At 52.4% G+C, this 21,181-nt stretch overlaps 1 protein-coding gene across 1 annotated transcript in view; it reads left to right on the forward strand.

Annotated features, from left to right (window-relative positions):
* WHRN (whirlin) overlaps positions 1–21,181 on the forward strand; it is a 136,372-nt gene that overhangs the window by 35,055 nt on the left and 80,136 nt on the right. Inside the window, exons 7-8 of the mRNA XM_055302225.1 lie at positions 17,330–17,866; positions 17,961–18,452. Of these exons, the coding sequence (XP_055158200.1) occupies positions 17,330–17,866; positions 17,961–18,452 (1,029 nt within the window). The remainder of the gene's footprint in view (positions 1–17,329; positions 17,867–17,960; positions 18,453–21,181) is intronic.

Genomic DNA, 21,181 nt, shown 5'->3' on the forward strand with positions numbered 1-21,181 from the left:
GTTTAGTGCAATCCTGGCTGCGGGGGGGACACTTGCCTCTTGTCACCAAAGTGCCTTAGTGTGGAGATAGGGCATGAGGCCAAGGCGTTCTGAAGCCTCCAGGCAGAGGAACCATGGAGTCAACAAAGGGATTTCAATCTTGGAGTGACCCCCAGGGACTCCCCCCCTGCAAAATTCACCTTGTAGTGGGTGGAACTGTGTCCCCCCAAATTCATGTCCACCTGGACCCTGAGCAGCAAGTCAGAGCCACGGAATGGGAATCAAGAAATTGCACAGAGTGGCAACTGGCTGGCGACCCTGATGCGGCCCCTGCCAGCCTCTCGCTAAATCTTTATGTCTAGACAAAAAACAAGAACGAGAACAAAGTTCCCACCAACCTTAGATGGAGCTTCGAATTACAGCCAGAGTGCGAGGAACTGACGCTAATCCGAGGCTACTGCTGCAGGGGACCCGGGGAAAAACCCACCCAGGCTTAGGTAGGGGGTACGGTGGACCCTCCTTTCGGTCCAGGTAAGAGAGCGAGCCAGGGACAGAGGCCGCAGAGAGGAGCTCCTGGAGCCTGCCCCCCCTGCAGGCTCTGGTGCAGCAGGTGTGGGAGGAGGCCGGCAGGTGCAGCCTGGGATAACGGGGCTCCCAGTGGCCTGGGAACGGGGAGCTGGGCCTGGGAGGGGATGCAGTCGGCCTCAAGGGCAGCTCCCTGGGGAGGCAGCTGAACCAAGCCGTGACTTCTTGCAGACCGTCAGTGATGGATGGCGGGGGGTGGGGGGGTGGTGCAGGAGGATGTCGCCATTCCGCCCCACGACCCCAGACCTGCCAGGCACTGGGCTGGTGGTGCCGCTGGTCAAGGCTCCAGGGCAGCGCTTGCTTGCTCTCCCCTCCACCACCCCACCCCCGGCCGGCGGGGCCAGTTCCTAGGCCCGGACCCACAAGTCTCTGCAGCGCAGCCTCCTTGGCCAGTGGTCCCCTTCAGCCTCACCACTTGGGACAGACTGAATGTTCCTGCCTCCGCCACCTGACTCCACAGCGTGATGAGGCCTGGAGGTGGCATCTTTGGGACGTACCTGGGGTGGATTAGGTTATGGAGTGGGGCCTCCTTGTAAAGGGAGGAGGAGACACGAGGTCCGGCTCTGTGCAGCTCCCGAGGAGCCAGCGAGTAGGTGGCCCTCCTGGAAACCGCTGCACTGCCCCCCGACCTCAGGCTGCCCGCCTCCAGAAGCGCAGCAGCACAGTCCTGGGCCTGGAGCCACCTGGTGCACAGCATCCTGCCTCCCACCTCCCCACACACACACCTCAGTTCTGGGGCCCGGAGCCACCTGGTGCATGGCATCTTGGGACAGCAGCCGGGGGCAGGCCGGCAGTAGGGGCACCAGGCCAGGCTCCCAGGCCAGAGGAGGGGGACCAACTTCCCTTGTCCCCGTTTGCCTGCTGGTCTGTCTGCTGCCCCGAAGCGGCCCGGTCCTGCACGCCCCACTGGTTGGGGCTCCGGGCTGGCGGCGCCCCCGTGGGATGCCAGCAGCCCGCAGCTGCACCTGCTCTCCAGGTCCTGCCCACAGTCTGCCTCCGTGCTCCCAGGGGTCTGCCTCCGAGCAGCCAGCCCCTGACAATCCCAAGCCTCCCGCTGGTGCCCGGACCTGGGCTGCCTTCGCCGCCTGCAGGGCTCTCTGCACCACCTCCTCCTCCTCATTCCCTTTGTCGGTCCTCCCGCACTCATGAGGATAATTCCCTGTGTTCAGTTCTCTCTGTTAGAAAACACAGTTGTTTCTGTTTCCCCGATGGGCTGCAGGGGAGCTGCTCGGGTGGCCTGGATCCTGCAGTGACGACGTGGCAGGGGCTCGGCCAACCTGCGGCAGACACATGGTCTGAGCGGAAAATAGACCCTCACGCTGCAGCCTGTCCAGATTTCTGGGGTCATTCTTTTAGGCAGCACAAGCCAGACTATCCCGACGCACACAGGAGCCTCGAAGTCACATGGTCCTCCCGCTGGCCTCTTTGGGGAGGACTCTCTCATAGCGCCGGTGGCCGGAGAACCACACCCGGAGCAAGCTACAGTTTGGCAATTTTTCAAATGCCCCAAAGTCTGAGCAACTGTTGCTGCATGTGAAACTCAGTAAAAAGGAAGCCTGGGGGGCTCAGCGGTTGAGCGTCTGCCTTCAGCCCAGAGCGTGACCCCAGGGTCCTGGATCGAGTCCTGCATCGGGCTCCCCGCAGAGAGACTGTGTCTCCCTCTGCCTGTGTCTCTGCCTCTCTCTGGGTTTCATGAATAAATAAATAAAACCTTTAAAAAAAAGAATCTCAGTAAAAGAGAAAAACCTAGAGTTTAAGCATGACTATTTTTACTGCATAAAATTTTTTTAATAAATAAATAAGGAGGAGACAAATACCCCCGTGGAAAAATGATCCAAGGTACGCATGGGGAAATGTTCAATTTTACCAGTCATCAATCAAAATTTCAAGTATGTAACCAAAAACGCAAATCAGTAAAAAATTCAAGTGTGTGATACCATTGTCTTAAGTTGAATGGTGTCCCCCTCGCAACCCTGCAAAAGAGAATATATTGAAACCCTAACCCTCGGGTACTTCAGAATCTGATCTTATTTGCAAATAGTGTCATTGCAGACGTAGTGAGTTACTGGAGTAGGACAGGTCCCTGATCCGCTCTGACTCACGTCCATATAATAAGCCGGCCGTGTGAAAACAGACCCGGGGAGAAAGCTGTGTGGCCATGAGTGGGGAGACTGGAGTGACGCGATGCAAGCCGAGGAGCCAGAAGGCCGCCGGCCAACTGCCAGAAGCCAGAAAGAGGAGGAAAGATCCCTCTGCAGTTTTCAGAGGGAGGACGGTCCTGCCAACACCTTGATTTGGGACATTAGCCTTCAAAACTGTGACACAATAAATTTCTGTTATTTTCAGCCACACAGTTTGAGGTACTTTGTGAGAACAGCCCTAGGAAACCCATAAAACCATTTTTTTATTTTTCGTATTGGAAACGAATAAATTACCGAGGGCTTCGTAGAATGTTCACGAGGAGTGAAGCACAGGCATTTTTATGCGTGGCTGTTGGGAGACCAGACTTGAACAGTTATTTTTGACAGGTCAATTGGCAAAATGTATCAACATGAGTCTTAAAAATGTTTATATATCTTTTGACCTGGCAGTTATATTTCTACAAATTTATCTGGAAAACCAAGAAGACAAAAAGGTGGTTACAGTCAAGTTGATAATAGGGAGTTAAACGTAACCAATGTGTTCAACAAGGGGGGATTGCTTAAATAACTCATTGCATATTCTCTGCAGTCATTAAGAATGAGAATGTAGGGGCGCCTGGGGGGCTCAGTCGGTTAAGCGGCTGCCTTCAGCTCAGGTCATGATCCCAGGGTCCTGGGATCCAGTCCTGACATCGGGCTCCCTGCTCAGTGGGGAGTTTGCTTCTCCCTCTCCCTCTGCCCCTTCCCCACCGCTCATGCTCACTCTCTCAAATAAATAAATAAAATCTTAAAAAAAAAAGGAATGAGAATGTAGCTTTAAATGTATTTTCATAAAAAGGGGATGTATAACCTATCATTGGAATGATAGAGAAATTTAAATGATTGGGTGTCTGCCTTCAGCTCAGGGTGTGATCCCGGGGTCCCGGGATCGAGTCCCATGTCGGGCTCCCTGCGTGGAGCTTGCTTCTCCCTCTGCCTGCGTCTCTCTCTCTCTCTCTCTCTCTCTCTCTCTGTGTCTCATGAATAAATAAAATCTTTTTTTAAAAAAAGAAATTTAAATGATAAAGCACGTATGTAAGATGATCCTGATTTTTGTCGGAAATGATGTATATATTTATACATATGTACATATGCAAAGAGAAATGTCTCCCAGGTTTAGTAAAATACTTGGCAATTGGTAGACGCCATATAAACATTTATTGAATAAATTAATGAATAATCGGTGCTCGCTTTGGCAGCACATATACTAAAATTAATGAATAATTAAATGAATAAAAGTCATAAACCAAACATGTTAACATTAACTTTCTGTTGGTGGTGAAATTATGGGTGATCTTTTTTTAAAAAATGTTTTTATTCTTTTTGAATTATAATTACTTTTCTCATTTTTATACAATAAGCAGGCATTATAATTTTAATAAGAAGAGGGGAAAAAAAAACCCAAATCTTAGTTTTCTGTTTCAGTTCTGCCCTCAACTTATTTTCAGATCTGGGACCCCACAACTCCAACACTGCCCTCGTGCCTCAGTCCCCAGAAGGGAGGGGTTGGTGAGATGACCCCCAGAACCTTCCTCGGTGGCCTGGTGGAGGAAAGGAGGCATGGAAGGCTCTACCAAGGAGGAAACGAGAATGAACTAGAACCAAGAACAGAAAGCTTCTGAACGAGCTGGATGCAAGCAGGAAGGTGAGGGGGCCGCGGGCCACAAACCCTGCCAGATCATCAGAGGTGGGACGGAAGCACTTACAGAGCTTGCCCAAACCCAGTTGGCCTCATTGGGCCTGAAGCCACATCACATCTGATTCCTGGTTTATAAAAAAGCCCACAAAGAAACAAAGCAAACAACAACAGCAAAGAAAGAACCAAAAGTTACCAGTATAAATGTTGGCTTAGAAGGCCCCAAAGGCTGACTCTTGAGGGCTGTAGTGTTCCAAGGCTCAGTGCAGCCACTTTGCAAACGATCTAGCAGCTTGGGAAGCACGGAGCTACCATAGGACCAAGGAATTCTACTCCTGAAAGAAATGGAAACATATGTCCACACAGAAGCCTGTACGTGAACGCTCAAAGCAGCGTTGTTCCCGATAGCCAAGAGTGGAAACGACTCGAATGTGCCTCAACTGATGCGAGGATCGACAAAGAGTAGTATAGCCATACGGTGGGATAGCATTCAGCCATGAGGAGGAACGGAGAACGAATATATGCTATAACCTGGAGGAAACTCGAAAACTTTACACTAAGTGAAAGAAACCAGGCATAAAAGGCCAAATAATTATATAATTCCATTTCCATGAAATGTCCAGGATAAGCAAGTCATCTCTAGAGACAGAAGGTAGTCTGGTGGTTGTCTAGGATACAGGGGACAATAGATTGGGGGGTTGATGGCTAAAGGATATGGAGTTCTTTTTGGGGTGATCGAGTATGTTCCAAAATTGACTGCAGAGAGGATTCACAATACTGTGAATGTATTTACAACTACAGGATTGTTCACCTTAAGTGGAAGAGTTGAATGGTATATGAATAATACTTCAATGAAGCCATGATTTAAAAGAAAAGAGGATAAAACTTCCAAGGTTGTCTTTTCCTAATCCACATCATTAGATAATCCTGCAGGCAAGTGTGTCATTAACCACCATATATTAGCGACATCCCCTATACCCTGCAAGGGTGCTAACCACGGCCTGGGGCTAGAGGACACAAGACATGTAGCTCAGTCACTGCGGCCAACAGCCAGCTGACCAGCAGACACGAGATGAGGCCATGCGAGCTCATGCACCTGCCGGCCGCCCGCCCATCAACCTCTCCTACCGGAAAGAGCCCAGCAGAGATGAGCCAAGCAAGCTGGGCCAGACCAGAAAGACTCCCAGCTGACCCGTAGAAGTGTAAGCTAAATAAGAGATTGTTGGTCAAGGTGCTGTGTTTTGGGGGATGATTTGTTACAAAGCAGAAACTAACCGGCGCACTTTGGGTACAAATGTGTGAGAGCTCCTCCAGGGAATATACCAAGCTACAGAGCTGCTAAGTTTGGCACCTCCTCAAGCGTGCTAGATACTTCCAGGTATTTTCCATGGCGATCATGCCCCTTTACACCCCACTAGCCCTGCAAGTGGGTTCCTCTTATAGCACGGTCCCGTCAATACTTGGTAATGTCAGATATTTTGATTTTTGTCAACCTGGCAGGTATGAAATGGTATCTTACTGATTTTTCTAAAAAGATTTTATTTATTTACTCTTGAGAGATACATAGAGAGAGGCAGAGACACAGGCAAAGAGACAAGCAGACTCCGTGCGGGGAGCCCAACAATCCCAGGACCCCGGGGTCATGAGTCAAGCTGAAGGCAGATGCTCAACCACTGAGCCACGCAGGTGCCCGGTATCTTATGGATGCAATATTCATTTCCCCAATCACATATCTTTTCTGAAGTTAGTTGGTTGAATGGGGTTTCCTTCAGACTTGTATTCTCCACCTTCCTGGCAAAGCCCCAGGCGTCTTTTCAGATGCACGAAGAAGTTAGGCTTCACTTCCAGAATGCCCTTCACACCTGCTTCTCTCTACTGACTCCTCCTGCAAGCCTTCCTGACATCCAGCTCCCTCTTCCCCTGTTGCCCCATTCAGCTTCCTCTGCCTGATGGCCTGCTCCACTGGAGTGTAATTGTGTAACCGCTCCTCTGGAGCAGAGGTCAGGGGTCAGGGGACCAGGGGACCAGTACACAGGCCTCCCTTTCTAGGACCTAGCCCATAAGCCCAGTGCTGGACCCTAGGTGACCTCCTTCCTGAACAGCTTTCTGAGAAGAGGAGTCAAAAGGACAAAAATGAATTCACTTCACTTACCTTGACACCATTTATATGCACATTTGTTTGTTGCCTTTAGGGGTTACGGGGTGTTTCCAAGTTCATTACCTGATTTTGATTTAACAACAACAACAAAATAATAATAAATACAGGGGCGTCTGGCTGGCTCTGTCAGTGGAGCGTGTGGCTCTGGATCTCAGGGTTGTGAGTTCGAGCCCCACGTTGGGTGAGGAGATTACTTAAAACTAAAATCTTTGTTAAAAAAGATAAAGATATTAATAACCAAATGAATGGGCAGCCCGGGTGGCTCAGCGGTTTAGCGCCACCTTCAGCCCAGGGCGTGATCCTGGAGACCTGGGATCGAGTCCCACGTCGGGCTCCCTGCGTGGAGCCTGCTTGTCCCTCTGCCTGTGTCTCTGCCTCTCTCTCTCCCCTCTCTGTGTTTCTCATGAACAAATAAATGAAATCTTTAAAAAAAATAACCAAATGAATGTATTTGTATGGCATTTATGGAGGACAAACCATGCTTAGCACATTATATGCATTATTTCACTGACTTCTCAAAACAACCACAAGAATAGGAAGCCTCAAATAACGTAACACTTGAAATACATCAACTTCAGGTAATTATTATTAACCACGGGTATTAATTTCCTAAGGCTGCTTGATAGATTACCTCAAACTGGGTGGCTCAGAACAACAGAAATTGGTTCTCGCACAATTTTGGGGACCAGAATTCACAAATGTGCTGGAGCATGAGCCTCAAATGAAGAATCTGTGATTTTGAAATATTTTTCTGTTATTTTGATGATCGTGCCCACCATCCACAGCACCTAATAACCTGCTCAAGAAGAAGGTGCCGCTGGATAAGCAAATACTGAAAATGGGTGGGCGATCCCTGAAGTTCCGAGGCCCAGGGTCAGAGCTTCCTGGCCCCGTCACCCACAACATTAAGAGGAATGACCTTGGCTTACTCTGACAAACCGAAACAATGGCACGAAGCCTTCTCCGTGTGACCAGCAGAGGCCCCCACAATTCCCCTGGCCCCTTCCTCCTCACAGTTGGGTAAAAACTCCTCATTTTCTACAACTCCAAACTCAGAACGAGGTGATTCTGAGACGTAACTGCAATCTCCTTCTTGCAACAGTGCCTTTTAATTAGGCATCAAAAGCCCTGGAGACCATCCTGCTCCCTTGTAATGGTGTGTTCTGGAAAATTACTGCCATTGGATTAAATTAAAGAAAGGTTATTCAGCTGCTTTGTTAGGCATATTTCAGTGGCGTTGGGAGCCCGTCTGGACCGGTGTTGCTGGTGCCGTTAGTTACAGAGCAAGGAGTGAACGCACGTCCTTCTGGAAGGTGATTGATGAGACAAAGCAGCTCTCGTGGAAGAACTAGAGTGTGAGAGGCTGAGAAATCATGCCTCCAACCGGAGCATGGACATGTTCACCATCGGAGGTGGAGGAAGATGTAGCTAATGTGAGTTGAGACTATACTATCTTGCGCTGGATTGTGTCCCCTGATGATAGTCATATGTTGACATCCTAAGCCTTCGCACCTCAGACCAACCATGTTTGGAGGTTAGGTCTTTAAAGAAGGTGATTACGTTAAAATGAAATCTCCAGGATGGGCCCTAATCCACTATGACTTGTGTCCTCATAAGAAGAGGACATTTGGCAGGTATGCCCGCAGAGACAGAAGGAAGACAAAGTAGAGACCCCAGGAGAAGGTGGCCATCAGCAAACTCGGGAGACAGGCCTCAAGGAGAAACTAACCCTACTGACACCTTGATCTCAGACTTCCAGCCTCCAGGACCATGAGAAAATAATTTTTTTTAAAAGACTTTATTTATTTATTCATGAGAGACAGAGAGAGAGAGAGGCAGAGATTTGGGCAGAGGGAGAAGCAGGCTCCCTGTGGGGAGTTCGATGCGGGACTCGATCCCAGGACCCCAGGATCATGACCTGAGCTGAAGGCAGATGCTCCACTGCTGAGCCACCCGGGCGTCCTGAGAAAATAAATTTCTGTTGTTTATGCCCCCTGTGGCCCTCTGTTATGGCAGCCCCGACAGGCTAACACACAAGCCGGAGGGATGGTCTGCGGAGATGCTTGCATTTGATTCTCCCTGCAGTTACTTGGTCAAGACCTTACGAGCCGGCAAGTGGCAGCAGCAGGATTTGAATCCAGGTCAGTCTAATTCTGACGCCACACATGACCAAGTTGCACCAAACAGGCGAGGAGAAAAGGCAGTCAGAGGATTGAAAGTGCCTTCCAACATAAATGGTTCATGGCTTGGTTCGCCATGGAGGCTCAGACCTATTTTTAGCAGGCTCTGGTGTCTATCACGCTCTTTAAAAAAAAAGTGCCACCTTCCCTGAGGATGCTTTATGAAGTCCAAGTGCTTCTATAAATCTTTGGGGACTATTAGAAAAGGTGCTGGTGGCTCCTCCAGGGAGAATCTGAATCCACACCTGCAAACTGATGGCTCTCCGTTGCTTTTAGAATACAGTCAAAGGTGCTGAGCCCCCCATTCCACGGCTGTCCCGATTCAATGCTGCCCACCTTCTTCCCTCCAGCTACGTCTCCGGCCACATGCTTGCTGGATCCAACTACACAGAACTTCCTTGCAAGTTCCCTGAACAATCTGTAGTCTTTCCCGCCTTCGTGTCTTTGTCCTTGCTGTTCCTTCTGCCCAGAGTGCCCTTTCCACCTTATCCACCTGGCGACCCCCTCCTCATCCTTCAAGTGTCACCCTTCAAATGTCTCCTCTTTCAGGACACCTTCTTGACCTCCCCTGAAAGGAACAGGGGCTTCCTCCTCTGCACACTCGTTACACTTTGTCCATTTTCTGTGTGGCAGGCGTACCCCAAAGTGACCCCTGCAACGAGCCACGTCCTTATATAATCTCTTCCCCTTCGGATTGGGCAGAACCGATGACTTGCTTCTAACTATGGCTTAAGGCAAAATAGGATGTCACTCCTTTGATTGGGTTACTTCATATGACAAAGGGGATGGGATGCACTCTTGAGATTGCCTTACATTATAGAAGACTCCGTCTTAGCAGACTGGAGAGAGAGAGAGAGAGATAGAGAGTCCCTTGCTGGCTTTGAAGAAGTCGGCTGCCATGTACAGATCACAGGGCAAAAAAACTGCCTGGCTCCCAAGATGAGAAACAGCCAGTGAAAAGGTGGGACGTCCAATCATCCTCTATGTCATAAGAAACGAACTCTGCCACTGACTGAGTTGGAAGTGAATCCTCCCTAGTCAAGCCTTCAAATGAAAACACAGCCCTGCCAACACCTTGATTGCCATTTTGTGAAGAAAAAACCGAGCAGAGGAACCAGCTAACCCATGCCCAGGCCCCTGACCCCTGGACACTATGAGACAATTAATGTGTGCTGCTCAAGCCATCAGGTTTGTAATGATTTGTTACACAGCAATAGATAACTAAGGCACTCTATTAGAGCAAAGAGCAGGTATTAGTCTTTACGTGTTGTTCCCAACTAGATGGGAGGCCTGAGAATAAGGATGATAGGTCAGCCCTTTCAGCCCTCACGTGGTGCCTGACACATAGTAGGCACTTGAAACACATTTGTTGGATGAATAAATGAATGTGGTCTTTATGGTTCCACCGGCTTTAAGAAATGTCACTGTAATTCCAGGATGTTGAGACTCCATTTATTGTTACCTCCGTGGAAGGTCAATGAGGATATCAAACTTCCAAGGAATAAAGAAGAATGCAGAGAGCAAGCATTCTTCTGTAACAGCTATAGATTCTTTGACACAATTTGCCAAGCGGTTGGGCACATCGGGCCCTGTAAATGTAATAACGATGTCTGCCAAGTGTCTTTGAAGATGGTCAAAGTCAAAGTCAAAATCACAAAACCTGCTGAAAGGCAGCTAGGACCATTAGCTGCTATTTGAAACCCGGAGGCAAAGAGACATTATGAGCCTCAAACCAGTCAGAGGAAGAGTCATCACTCAGCCAGGGAGCCAGGGACGGAATTCTAAATCTGAATCTGCCCGGAACCCCAGAAAGCTCTTCCTGCTTCCCTCTCATCCTTGCCTTCCCCTCCCTCTTCCTCCTCTGCCATAGAAACAAAAACACCCTTCTTAGAGCTAGGAAGCCCTGTAGGCCATCGCCTCCAAGCCCCTCATTGTACAGACGGGAAGACTGAGGCCGGGAGAGGAAGACCTTGGCCGACAGTGTACAGAAAGTCCCGGGAACAGCATTCTTTTTCAGAATCCCCTGAAGACTGGAGTTAAAAATAAAAACAAAACAAGAAACCTCCTTGAGCATCAGCGAGGACATGAAGCAATTAACCAGAAATTTAGCCACCTCATTACCTCATCATTAAAAAAAAAAAAAAAAAGTCTTACAGGATCCATTCAGATAAGCAAAACTCTGAGTTCCTTTCTCAAGGCAGTTCTTTTTTAAAAAGAATAGATTTATTTATTTTAGAAAGAGAGCGCACACAAGGAGGAGGGGCAGAGGGAGATTCTCCAGCAGACTCCACGCTGAGCACAGAGCCCGCCACGAGGCTTGATCTCACGACCCTGAGATCACGACCTGAGCCGAAACCAAGAGTCAGCAGCTCAACCGACTGTGCCACCCAGGCGCCCCTCGGTGGGCTATGTGCTATGTGCTATGTGCTATGCTATGTGCTTTACGTGCATTATTTCCACTAACTTTCCAACCATTACTCTTTTAGAGCCCTTTTTATAGTTTTTTTTTTTTTTTTTTAATAAATAAAGAAACTGAGGTTCAGAGAGGAGAAGCGATTCCTCCGAGGTTACCTAACCAGGGATCATTTCACCAAGTCGGTCTGCAGTACTGATAATCACTTTGCTATGATGCCAAAAAGCCTGGGAAACTGAAGCTCAGGGAAGGGGCTGCCAGCGGGGGAGCCCTGCCTGGGACCCTAACATCAGAGGTCACCATGAGCCTGTTGCAAGCTCACGGCACAGCGCAACAGCTCCTGACTGTCAACCCCAGGAGGGCAGGAGCCCTGGTGGCCTTGTTCCTGCTGGATCTCCAGAGTGTTGCCTGGCCCAACGGAGGAGGCGCTAAGTAAAGTTGGAAGGATGAATGAATGAACGGCGTGAACGCATGAATGGGTGCCCCAGTTAGCCGTGCGGATGTGTACACGGTAGGGATGTGTCCTCTGGGGGCTTCTCTAATCTGAGCCAAACTGATATGTGGAGTGAGTATCCGGGTGTAACCAATATATAATCCTCCGATTAAAGAAGCTCTTCTCCACGTAGCAATCGGATTACAGCACAGCATGCCCGACGGGGTCGTTTCCACCGCTCGGCCTCTTTCTAGCCACAAATTGGCTCCCTGCGATTTATTATTGCCGTCATTATCATTTGTTATTTCCCTCAAAGCTGTATGAGAGAAATCAGCATCAATCCCATCTGTCCTGATACCAGGTGCAGTGAGAGCAGGCTGTGGGCCGGTGCCGGTTAATGGGACAGACTCTGGGGGAACCGCCTCATAGGCCGGACACTGTTTTATTATCTATAAAGTAGGGGTCATCATCATGTCCATTTGCCAGGATTGTTGTGAGGATTAAAGACGCGACGCCTGTCGAGTGCTTAGCCTTTTCATTGCAAGCTCTCAGTACGATTTCCTTCTAGCTGCTAACGAGACCCTGAGACAGGCACCGCTGGTGCCCCGCGGGACTGTGGATGAGCTAGTGACCTTCTCTGGGCCTTGATTGTCATCTGTATGACAAGGGAGGGAATCAGGAAGGCACCCAACGGCTAATTCCTGAGCAGTTACTGTGTGCTTGCCCCGGGGCTGAGCCCCAGCCACAGAGATAAAGGAGCCAAGGCCCTGTTTTGGGGGGGCTCCTGTGTGGTTAGATACAAGCACTGCGGGACGACCCGGTGCTTGCCAGACAGGGTGATAAGCACTGCACATCCATGAACTCCATCAATCATAATGCGGATGACAACGCCACTGTCCCTGTTTTAAAGGGCATCGGGAGGCACATAGGACCTCCAGGACTCGGCCAAGGTCACCCAGTGACATCAGAGTGGGGCTCGAAACCTGGAGATCAATTCTCTGCTCTAGCACCCTTCTAGCATAAATATCATGTGATTCTCTACAACCATGAGACAGACGCTTTGGAGATTGTGCCAAGGCCCAGATAAACACAGGTATCCCCCGCTTTTCAGACATTTGCTTTATGTCACCTCACTTTGACAAAAGACCTACACTGGTATCTGCTTTCACGGACCCAAAGAAATTTGAAGAGGGTTTTTGCTTTTCGGGGGGCGGGGGTGGGGGCAAAAAGCAAAACTAGCATTCGGGGTCTGTGCATCGCAGCGAGCTGTTACAAAGGCAGCGCACCCCCCACCCCCCCAGCAAGCGCGGCCCGCCAAGCTCCTTCCCCAGAAACTCCACTCAGCATCTCAGCATCAAGCAGCCATAGCCCTGAGCTGCGTCTGTGAGCATCTGTGTCTGATCTTGACTTGTTTTGTGCAGCCGTTAGCAAGATGTGCCCTAAGGTATCAGAGAAGCCTGAGAGAGGATATTTTTGGGGTCTGAGGACGCTCCAAAGTTTTTCCATAATACTGTGATCTGCTTCTTCCCTTTATGCCATTTCAGCTTCCGAAAGTTTGGAGCCTGTACCTGTGCCCTCTTTTCCTGGTATTTCGCGCTTTCTCTTTTTCCTGCCTCTCTCTTATCTCCCCGCACTTCCAACAATACCGTCTGCATTGGCTACCAGGCATGGAGGTGAACGGTGAACGTTTCTCTTTTCTCTGCTCACACCATCCCCACTGACGCTGCAAGGAAGAGACGGGCTGTGGTCCTAAAGCAGAAGTGATAACTGGGAGATACTCCTTACGACATCCTGCATCAGACTGCTTTGAGCCTCTGCCTGTGTCCAGGCTGGGATCCCACTCCTCTCCACCGCCCATCTCTCTCAATGAGGCAGGCGTTCCTTATGAAACAAACCCCTACCCGTTCTCCCCTCCAGCAGACGTCAGCTTGCCAACTGGGAATCATTAATATGTGGCTTGTGTTCGACCTCCGATGTTCCCAGCCCGACTTTCAAGAAAATGTGGTCTTCATACCATTCCCATCTACGGCCTTTCAGCCTCGTTGAACCAAGCATTTGGAAGGCTGCGCAGCAATGTGGTTGAGTAAGAACCCTGGAGCCCGACTGCCAGCTCTTCCATTAACTACCTCTGTAATCTTGGGGACGGTCACGTCCCTATGTCCTGATTTTTCTACCTGCTTTACTAGGATGACGGTGGTGGTGGTGGTGATGGTGGTGGTGGTGGTGGTGGTGGTGGTGGTGGTTGCGTCTCTCCTTACAGAATAGTTAGGAGGACTGAATGAGTTACAAGTGTTTAAAACAGTGCCTGACACTCAATAAACATTAGCTTAATTTTTCTCTACGTCCCACAGGAAATGCATCTTAAATTAAATTAATCTCTATTGCCTTCCACAGATACATTCCAGTGGAGAAGAGGAAAGGGGAGGAGTTCCTAATGACTATGCCATAGAAAAAGGCTTTCTAAGATTGCCATAAAAACAGAGGAGAAAAGAGCCGACAGCTTCATGGTCCTCTACCTGCGAGCTTTCGTTTACTGGGCAGGACGTGGTTGCTTGCAACTGTCCTTTGGGGACACAGGAAAGGTTTAGAAACTCAATTTTACAGACGAGAAGGGAAGCCATTTGTTATGGGTCGCTCACTAGTAAAGGGACAGGATAATGGTTTTCTTCCCGAGATCCAGAGTGCAACTCCGTACGCTGCCTCTTATTAAAACAAATGCATAAAAAACAAACAACCCAGAGTCCAGTTCAACACAAAGCCCTTCGGAGCTGGCGTGCAATTCACTCTTCCCTCTGCCTTTCAACTGCTCCAGCGTGTCCAAGTTTCCAGAACCATCCATAGGAGAAGGGCATCGGTTCGCCAGAGTTGGGGAACAGTAGCGACCCACTGAAAGTGACTTTGGTGAAGTCAGCCAAAGGGAGCTGCAGCACACACGGGAGAAGAATAACACTTTCCTTCTGAAGAGGGCAGCATGCAACCAAGGCCAGGTCTGCTCACGTGGTCAGGGCTTCCTTCCAGGTCTGGAAGGCCGGAGGCAGTGTAGCCCTCAGGAGCCCAGGCATCTTGGGTTTCCAGGAGCTTATTTCTGAAGGACAAACACATCTTCCGACATGAAATAGGATTCTTGAGGTTTGAGCACAGTTACACACTGCCTCTCATCAGAGGGTACACCGTGCAAGCCGATACTAAGGCGGTTATGCAAGATGGATGGAAGAAGCCCCAGCGAGTTCTCTTTCCGGGCTCTTGCACTTGTCTGTCCCCCCATCCCCCTTGCAATTGGCCTCCATGAAATTAAACAATAGTGTGGCCTCCCAGATGGTCTCTGATGTTTGCAGAAGAAAAGTGTTTCTTTTCTACTAAGAAGCCTGTGTGATGTAGTTTCTACTGCCTGAGGCAAAAATACCTTTTTCTCTCCTCCCCCCACCCTCCCCAGCATCCTTGCACAGAGATAAAGTGTTGGGAATGGGGATCTTAGCTCCTAGGTGCATTTATCAAGCCAATCACGGTAATTATAATTAGAAACACAAACTAAGTGAAAGCCGAGCATGAAATACATTTGCAGAAAACCTGAACTGCATATAATTAAGCCCTGCTTGGTGTCATTTTGAGGCATGCCATTTATATATTTGGGGAGTGGGGGAGATTTTTTTTTTTAATCTAAATACCTTTGCCAAGTGGCATCAAAGGCTTCTTCAATGGCAGTTAGGAGGAGGAAGAATGACACACAGCATTAGCTGCTAAACTGAGGGCTGTGAGACATACGTATGTCCCGAGGTAGCTTAACTGGTTATTTAAAACACTCTGTCCAATATGTTCATTGGATATTAATTTAACCTAGATCTGTCTTAGGGAAGTGAATAAGAGAGTTGAAGATTTGGGGGGTGGGGAGTAGCTTCAATTCCCAGCCTCAGCTTTGGGCATGCACTAACCCGACAGTGCTGAAAATCCTTCTGTGATTACCCAAAGCCCAGCAAAGAAAGTCCATTCTCCTTAGGGGGACCTTTGTTCAGGTGTCACCTCTTTGATAAAGGCCTTCAAATTTTCCCCTCCCCTAACCCCGGGCTCTCTCAGCCATCACGACACTTACCATGCTGGTTTTTGACTTTATTCACGTGGTCTTTCTCCCCTGGGAAACAGTGACCTCCTTGAAATCACCAATTCCCCCCCCCCTTTTTTTTAGCGATTTCCTTTATTTATTTATTTTGATTTTTTAAATAATAAATTCATTTTTTATTGGGGTTCAAATTTGCCAACATACAGAATAACACCCAGTGCTCATCCCGTCAAGTGCCCCCCCCCTCAGTGCTCCTTTTTTTAAAACCAGTGTCTCCAGCACCCAGGACAGGACCGAGGACCCAACAGGTGCTTGGAAACCACCGAATAAAGGAGCGACCGAATAAGTAAGTGGATGAAGGAGCGAATGCTCCATCTTTCCGGGGCCAGCTCAAACTACTCCGTTAGGTGATATCCAATCTCTCTTTCCCCAAGACAGAAGTTCGCACTGGTAATTCCACTCTGTTTTTAGGGACAATAAAGCCAGGAATAGTTTAGGAGAGTCCATTGATTGGAAGGGATGTGGCGGTGGGGGGGGGGGGGGAGGAACACCAACGGGCTCCTTGGAAAGCCACCTTGGAACAAAAGCACAGGACTTTCACTTGGATCACATCTGGGGGAGTGGGGTGGGAGAGGAGAGCTTTAGGCCACACCTTGCACTACCGTCCCCTGGTCCCCTGTCGTCTTGGGATGGGAAGGCACAGAGTGCTTGTCTCCCCGACTCCTTCATATACATTCCAAAGTAATTTTTTTTTTTTGCAGATTCGCATGAAGGTGAAAGAAGTAATACACAGACATCCCATGTTTCCCCCCGTGTTGACGGGGGCACAACCAGAACGCCGACAGCGATATGCAATCCACCCCCCGCCTTGCTGGGATCTCACCGGGTCTGCACGCACCCGCCCCGGACTGCGTGCGCTTGCATTTCTGGAAAGCCGCTTCCCCGCCTCCCCGGCGGTGGTGCAGCCTGACCTCCCCTTGCACGGGGGGTCGCCCCGGCGGGCGCCAGCACCCACAGGCTTGGGTGTGGGTCTGGCACACGGCAGGTGCCCACCGGCCGCCCCGCACAAACCCCTCGCACTTGTGCGCCTGGGCGTGCAGGAGGGGAGCGCCCCTTTGGAGGTTCCACGCCGAGCCTGGAGCGTTTAGCATTTCAGCGGCAAAAAAGTTGGCTTCCCCCCCCCCCACTCCCCACCCCCGTGCCGCGCCCCCCCCCACCCCCCACGATTGTGAATTAGCTTCTGGGCGGCTAATTGCTCCCAAGCGCTGCTGAGGCTGAGGCTCGGAGCGCAGCACGGGCGCGGGGAGGCGGGAGGGGCGCGCCCCGAGCTCCTCCCCCCACCCCCCCATCACTTTCGCCCCTTTCTTCCCCCGGGCTGGACTGTTTCACCCCGTCTCCAGGCAACCGCCAGGCGCGAGGCGGGACGTCATTTCCTGAAGAGCCCGCGGGGGGGGGGAGGGGGCGGCCGCGGGGGCGGGGCGGGGCGGGGCGGGGCGGGGGCGGGGCCAAGCCGGGGCCGAGGCGACGGCGGCGGCGGCGTCGGAACTCGCTGCAACACCGGCCCCGGGCAGCTCAACAGTTCGCGAAGTCCCGGCTCCGCCTGCGCCCCGGCGGCGCGGGGAGGGCGCGCGGGGAGGGCGCGCGGGGAGGGCGCGCGGGGGGGCGCGCGCGGGGGTCCCCGGGCCGCCGCAGCCCCGGACATGCCCCGCAGCCCCGGGCGGGCGGCTGCGGCGGCTGCAGCGGCTGCGGCTCGGGGGGCTCCGGCCAGGGCGCCGCGCACCCCGACTGGGGACCTCGGGGGCCCGCAGCCCGAGAGGAGCGGGCGGCCCGGCCGGGGGAGCCCCTGGCGCCGTGTCCCGACTCCCGCCGCCCCGGCGCCCTCCGCGATGTAGCTGCCGCCTCCCTCGGCGCCCCCCGGACTCCGGCCGCACCGTCTCCGCGACCTGCGGGCTCCAGCCGGGTCCCGGGTCCCGGGTCCCGGGCCTCCGCCTCCGCGTCCGCGTCCGCGTCCGCGTCGCCCGCGCTGCAGCCCCTCGGACTCCAGCAGGCGCTTCCCTCCGCCCTGCCCCGGGAGGCTGCCTCCGTCTCCCCGCGGAGCCTGCGCCCGTCCCGGCGCCCCCGCCCCCGCCCCCGCCCCGCTCCGCCCCGCGTGCGCCCGGGCCTCGGCGGGGACATGAAGGCGCAGCTGGACGGCCTGTCGGGGAGCTCGTCCTGCAGCGGCTCGCTGGGCGCGGCGGCGGCGGGCGGGGCGGGGGCGCGGGCGGGGGCGCGGGCGGGGCGGGGGCGCGGGCGGCGGGGGCGCGGGCGCGGGGCTGCGGCTGCTGTCGGCCAACGTGCGGCAGCTGCACCGGGCGCTGACGGCGCTGCTGAGCGAGGCGGAGCGCGAGCAGTTCACGCACTGCCTGAACGCCTACCACGCGCGCCGCAACGTGTTCGACCTGGTGCGCACCCTGCGCGTGCTGCTGGACAGCCCCGGCAAGCGGCGCCTGCTGCCGCTGCTGCGCCTGGTCATCCCGCGCGCCGACCAGCTGCTCTTCGACCAGTACACGGCCGAGGGGCTCTACCTGCCCGCCGCCGCCTGCCGCCCGCCGGCCTGGGGCGGCCCCGACGGCGCGGGGCCCGGGGACGTGCGCCTGGTGAGCCTGCGGCGCGCGAGGGCCCACGAGGGCCTGGGCTTCAGCATCCGCGGGGGCGCGGAGCACGGCGTGGGCATCTACGTGTCGCTGGTGGAGCCGGGCTCCCTGGCCGAGAAGGAGGGGCTGCGGGTCGGGGACCAGATTCTGCGCGTCAACGACAGGTCCCTGGCCCGGGTGACCCACGCCGAGGCGGTCAAGGTAAGGCTGCGCTGGGGGGTCGGGGGGTCGGAGGGACGGAGGGATGGAGGGACGGAGGGAGGGAGGGAGGGACGGGAGCTCTCTGCCTGCGTGTGGCCGTAGGCGGTTCACCTGGTCTTCCTGGGCCACGTCTCTCTCTCTCTCTCTCTCTCTCTCTCTCTCTTTCTCTCTCTCTCTTTCTCTCTCTCTTTCTTTCTTTCTTTCTTTCATTGCTTGCTTAAGACAGCAACGTCTAGTTTTGTTTGGTTTTAGCAAATAGATGCCCGGCACTGCGGTGGGGACACGGTGATGGGGGGGGGGGGAACAGGCGTGGACCCGCTTCCGTGCGGGGTATAAGGGCTGGCAGTGTGGGGGGAGACGTAATCAAACACTCAGACACGTGTATTGTGAAAAGGCACAGGGATTCTCATGAGCGTTTAAAGAAAAAAAGGTAAGGTCCCCTTCTTGGCACATCTTAGTGATCAGCGGGTGTCTCTCCACTTGTGCTGTGTGCTCTTCCCATCCTTTGGTAGGGTTCATGCCCCTGAAAGAGAGAAAGTTTTGTTATAGCACCGCCCGGCCCGAGGAGGCCGCCCTGGTGATCCACAGTTAGATCCTAGAGCTCTAACCTGGCTCTGCTGTCTGCATGACCCAGGCTGTGTGTCCTGGGACCAGACACGTTTCCTCTCCAAGACCCCTGGGTCTTCCGCTTGGAAAATGGGGCAGCTGACTGGGCCCAGTGTCCCTAACCTTGTTGGAAAGGAGGCCCCTGCCCGAATGTCAGGAATAAATCTTCCACCCCCTTGAGAGTGGTTGCGCTTTTTGTGTCTGTTAATTGAGAAAAATAACCCCCTGACAGCGGTCTCCTAGGGATTTAATCAAGCTGTTTAAAGTAGATTGGAGTTTGCTAATCGCACGCCTAGGGCTGTTGGCAACCAGTTGGAGTAGGAGATGGGTAGAGCGTGGTGTACATGGGGACTCAAGGATCCCTTCCTTGGGGGTGTTTGCACACGCACACCTACACGCCACCTTGGCCTTCACCCACCTTTGTACAGGAAGTAAAGGATTTGGGGGGAAAAAAACAGTGACATACTCAGCTCGTGCAGGGAAAATGCTTCCCAGGGGCTTAGGGTGTCCTGTGACCCAGCTTCTCACCACCACGCCTTTTGTCCGTGCCTTGGGTCCTCCTCAGTGCAGGTGGTCAGGACACCGGCTGAGGGCCCGCTGGCTGCTGGGAAGTGGCCAGGCCGCAGAGGTCCGGGGCTACTTCCTGGGCCCCGTTCGGTGACCTGTGGTCAGACAGAGGTTCTTGTGCATTTCCATGCGTCTGTCCTCCTCTCTCTCCTCCCCCCCCCCCCCGTATCAGTCTTTTCCCCTTATCTGACATTCCATATGTTTATAAAGAAATAGTCTGTTAGCCTTTGGCCCTAAAAGGTCTAGAGTTCCCAGATGATAAATTTATACTCGAGAGATAACTTGGTCCAGATGGTCAGTTATAAACGTGGATTCAATTTTAGTGGCAATCTTCTTTAGTGGCAAACTAACTCGTCACAAGGTGCCAGACGTTGGAAAGGCCTCAGGTAACCCGGACGTTAATAACACCGGCTCACCTGTCAGTTTGCATCCCAGTGTCAGACACACCAAGGGGCCGGAGCTGCCGGGGCCGGGAGCTTCAGCTCGGCCCTCCAGGGTGGGTGTCGCCCTGCATGGCGTGTCTGAGCCTCCCTGAAGGAGGGAGGCTCACCTTGCTCCCCCTAACTCTGTGACTCAGGGCGGGCCTTAGCTGGTCTAGTAAAACCCAAACTCTCCATGGTATGGTTTTTGAGCACCCAGAGGAGCAGAACTGCCTTTGGATGGGTGCAGGAGCCCTGGGAGCTGAGCAGTACCCACCGTGTCCCCGACTGTCACTTTCCGTACGGAGGGGCCGGCCAGGGCAGGAGGAGCTCCTGCCTCGGGGTGCCCTTCTTCCTGCCAGCGCCAGACACAGCCTGCCCGGAACGCACCCCTTTGCAACCTACAGAAGCAACAGGCAACATGAATACTGCTTTGTGTCACCTTAACTGCAGGGGGACAGGAGAACAGACTTTCCGTGGGTGGAATTTAAAACGGAGGAGGCGGGACCTCATCTCTGTGGCCTCTGCGAGCACCTCCGGGTTGCAGGATGGGCAGGCAGTTTCAGGACAGCCTAGAACACCCGGCGCGGTTGACACATCTCCACAAAAGTGAGGGCATTAAGTCCCTTAACCGAGAGCCACAAGAGGCCCCGGCCTCTCTGCTGGTTACAAACGGCCCTTAACCCGGATTTCTCCACTTCCAGGCCCTCTTTATTGGCTACACTGCTGTCGGGCACCGTGTCAGGGATTTTCTGATAAAGTTACATTCCTCTCAACCAAACATCAGACTTGATTCGAGTATCACCGCTTTTTCTGTCCTTTCTGCTCCATGTGCCACATTGCATTTAGCACAAGACACGTTTTCGTTCTTCTTCGGTGTGCTTTTATTTGTTAATTTACTCGTCTGTTTATTTTCTGCCCCAGCCTTATGGAAGTAGAAGTGGCAAATAAAAATTGTGTATAGTTAAGGCGTACAGTGTAGTGATTTGCGACACCTGTCCCTTATACAAGGGTTACCCCAGTCAAGCTAAATTACTCATCACCTCACACAGTTATTTTATTTCTGTGGTTAAGAACACTTGGGATGTACTCGCTTAGCTAGTTTCAAGCATACAATACAGAATTATTAATTATAGT

This window comes from Nyctereutes procyonoides, unplaced genomic scaffold, assembly GCF_905146905.1.
Source record: "Nyctereutes procyonoides isolate TBG_1078 unplaced genomic scaffold, NYPRO_anot_genome, whole genome shotgun sequence".
Classification (NCBI taxonomy): Eukaryota; Metazoa; Chordata; class Mammalia; order Carnivora; family Canidae; genus Nyctereutes; species Nyctereutes procyonoides.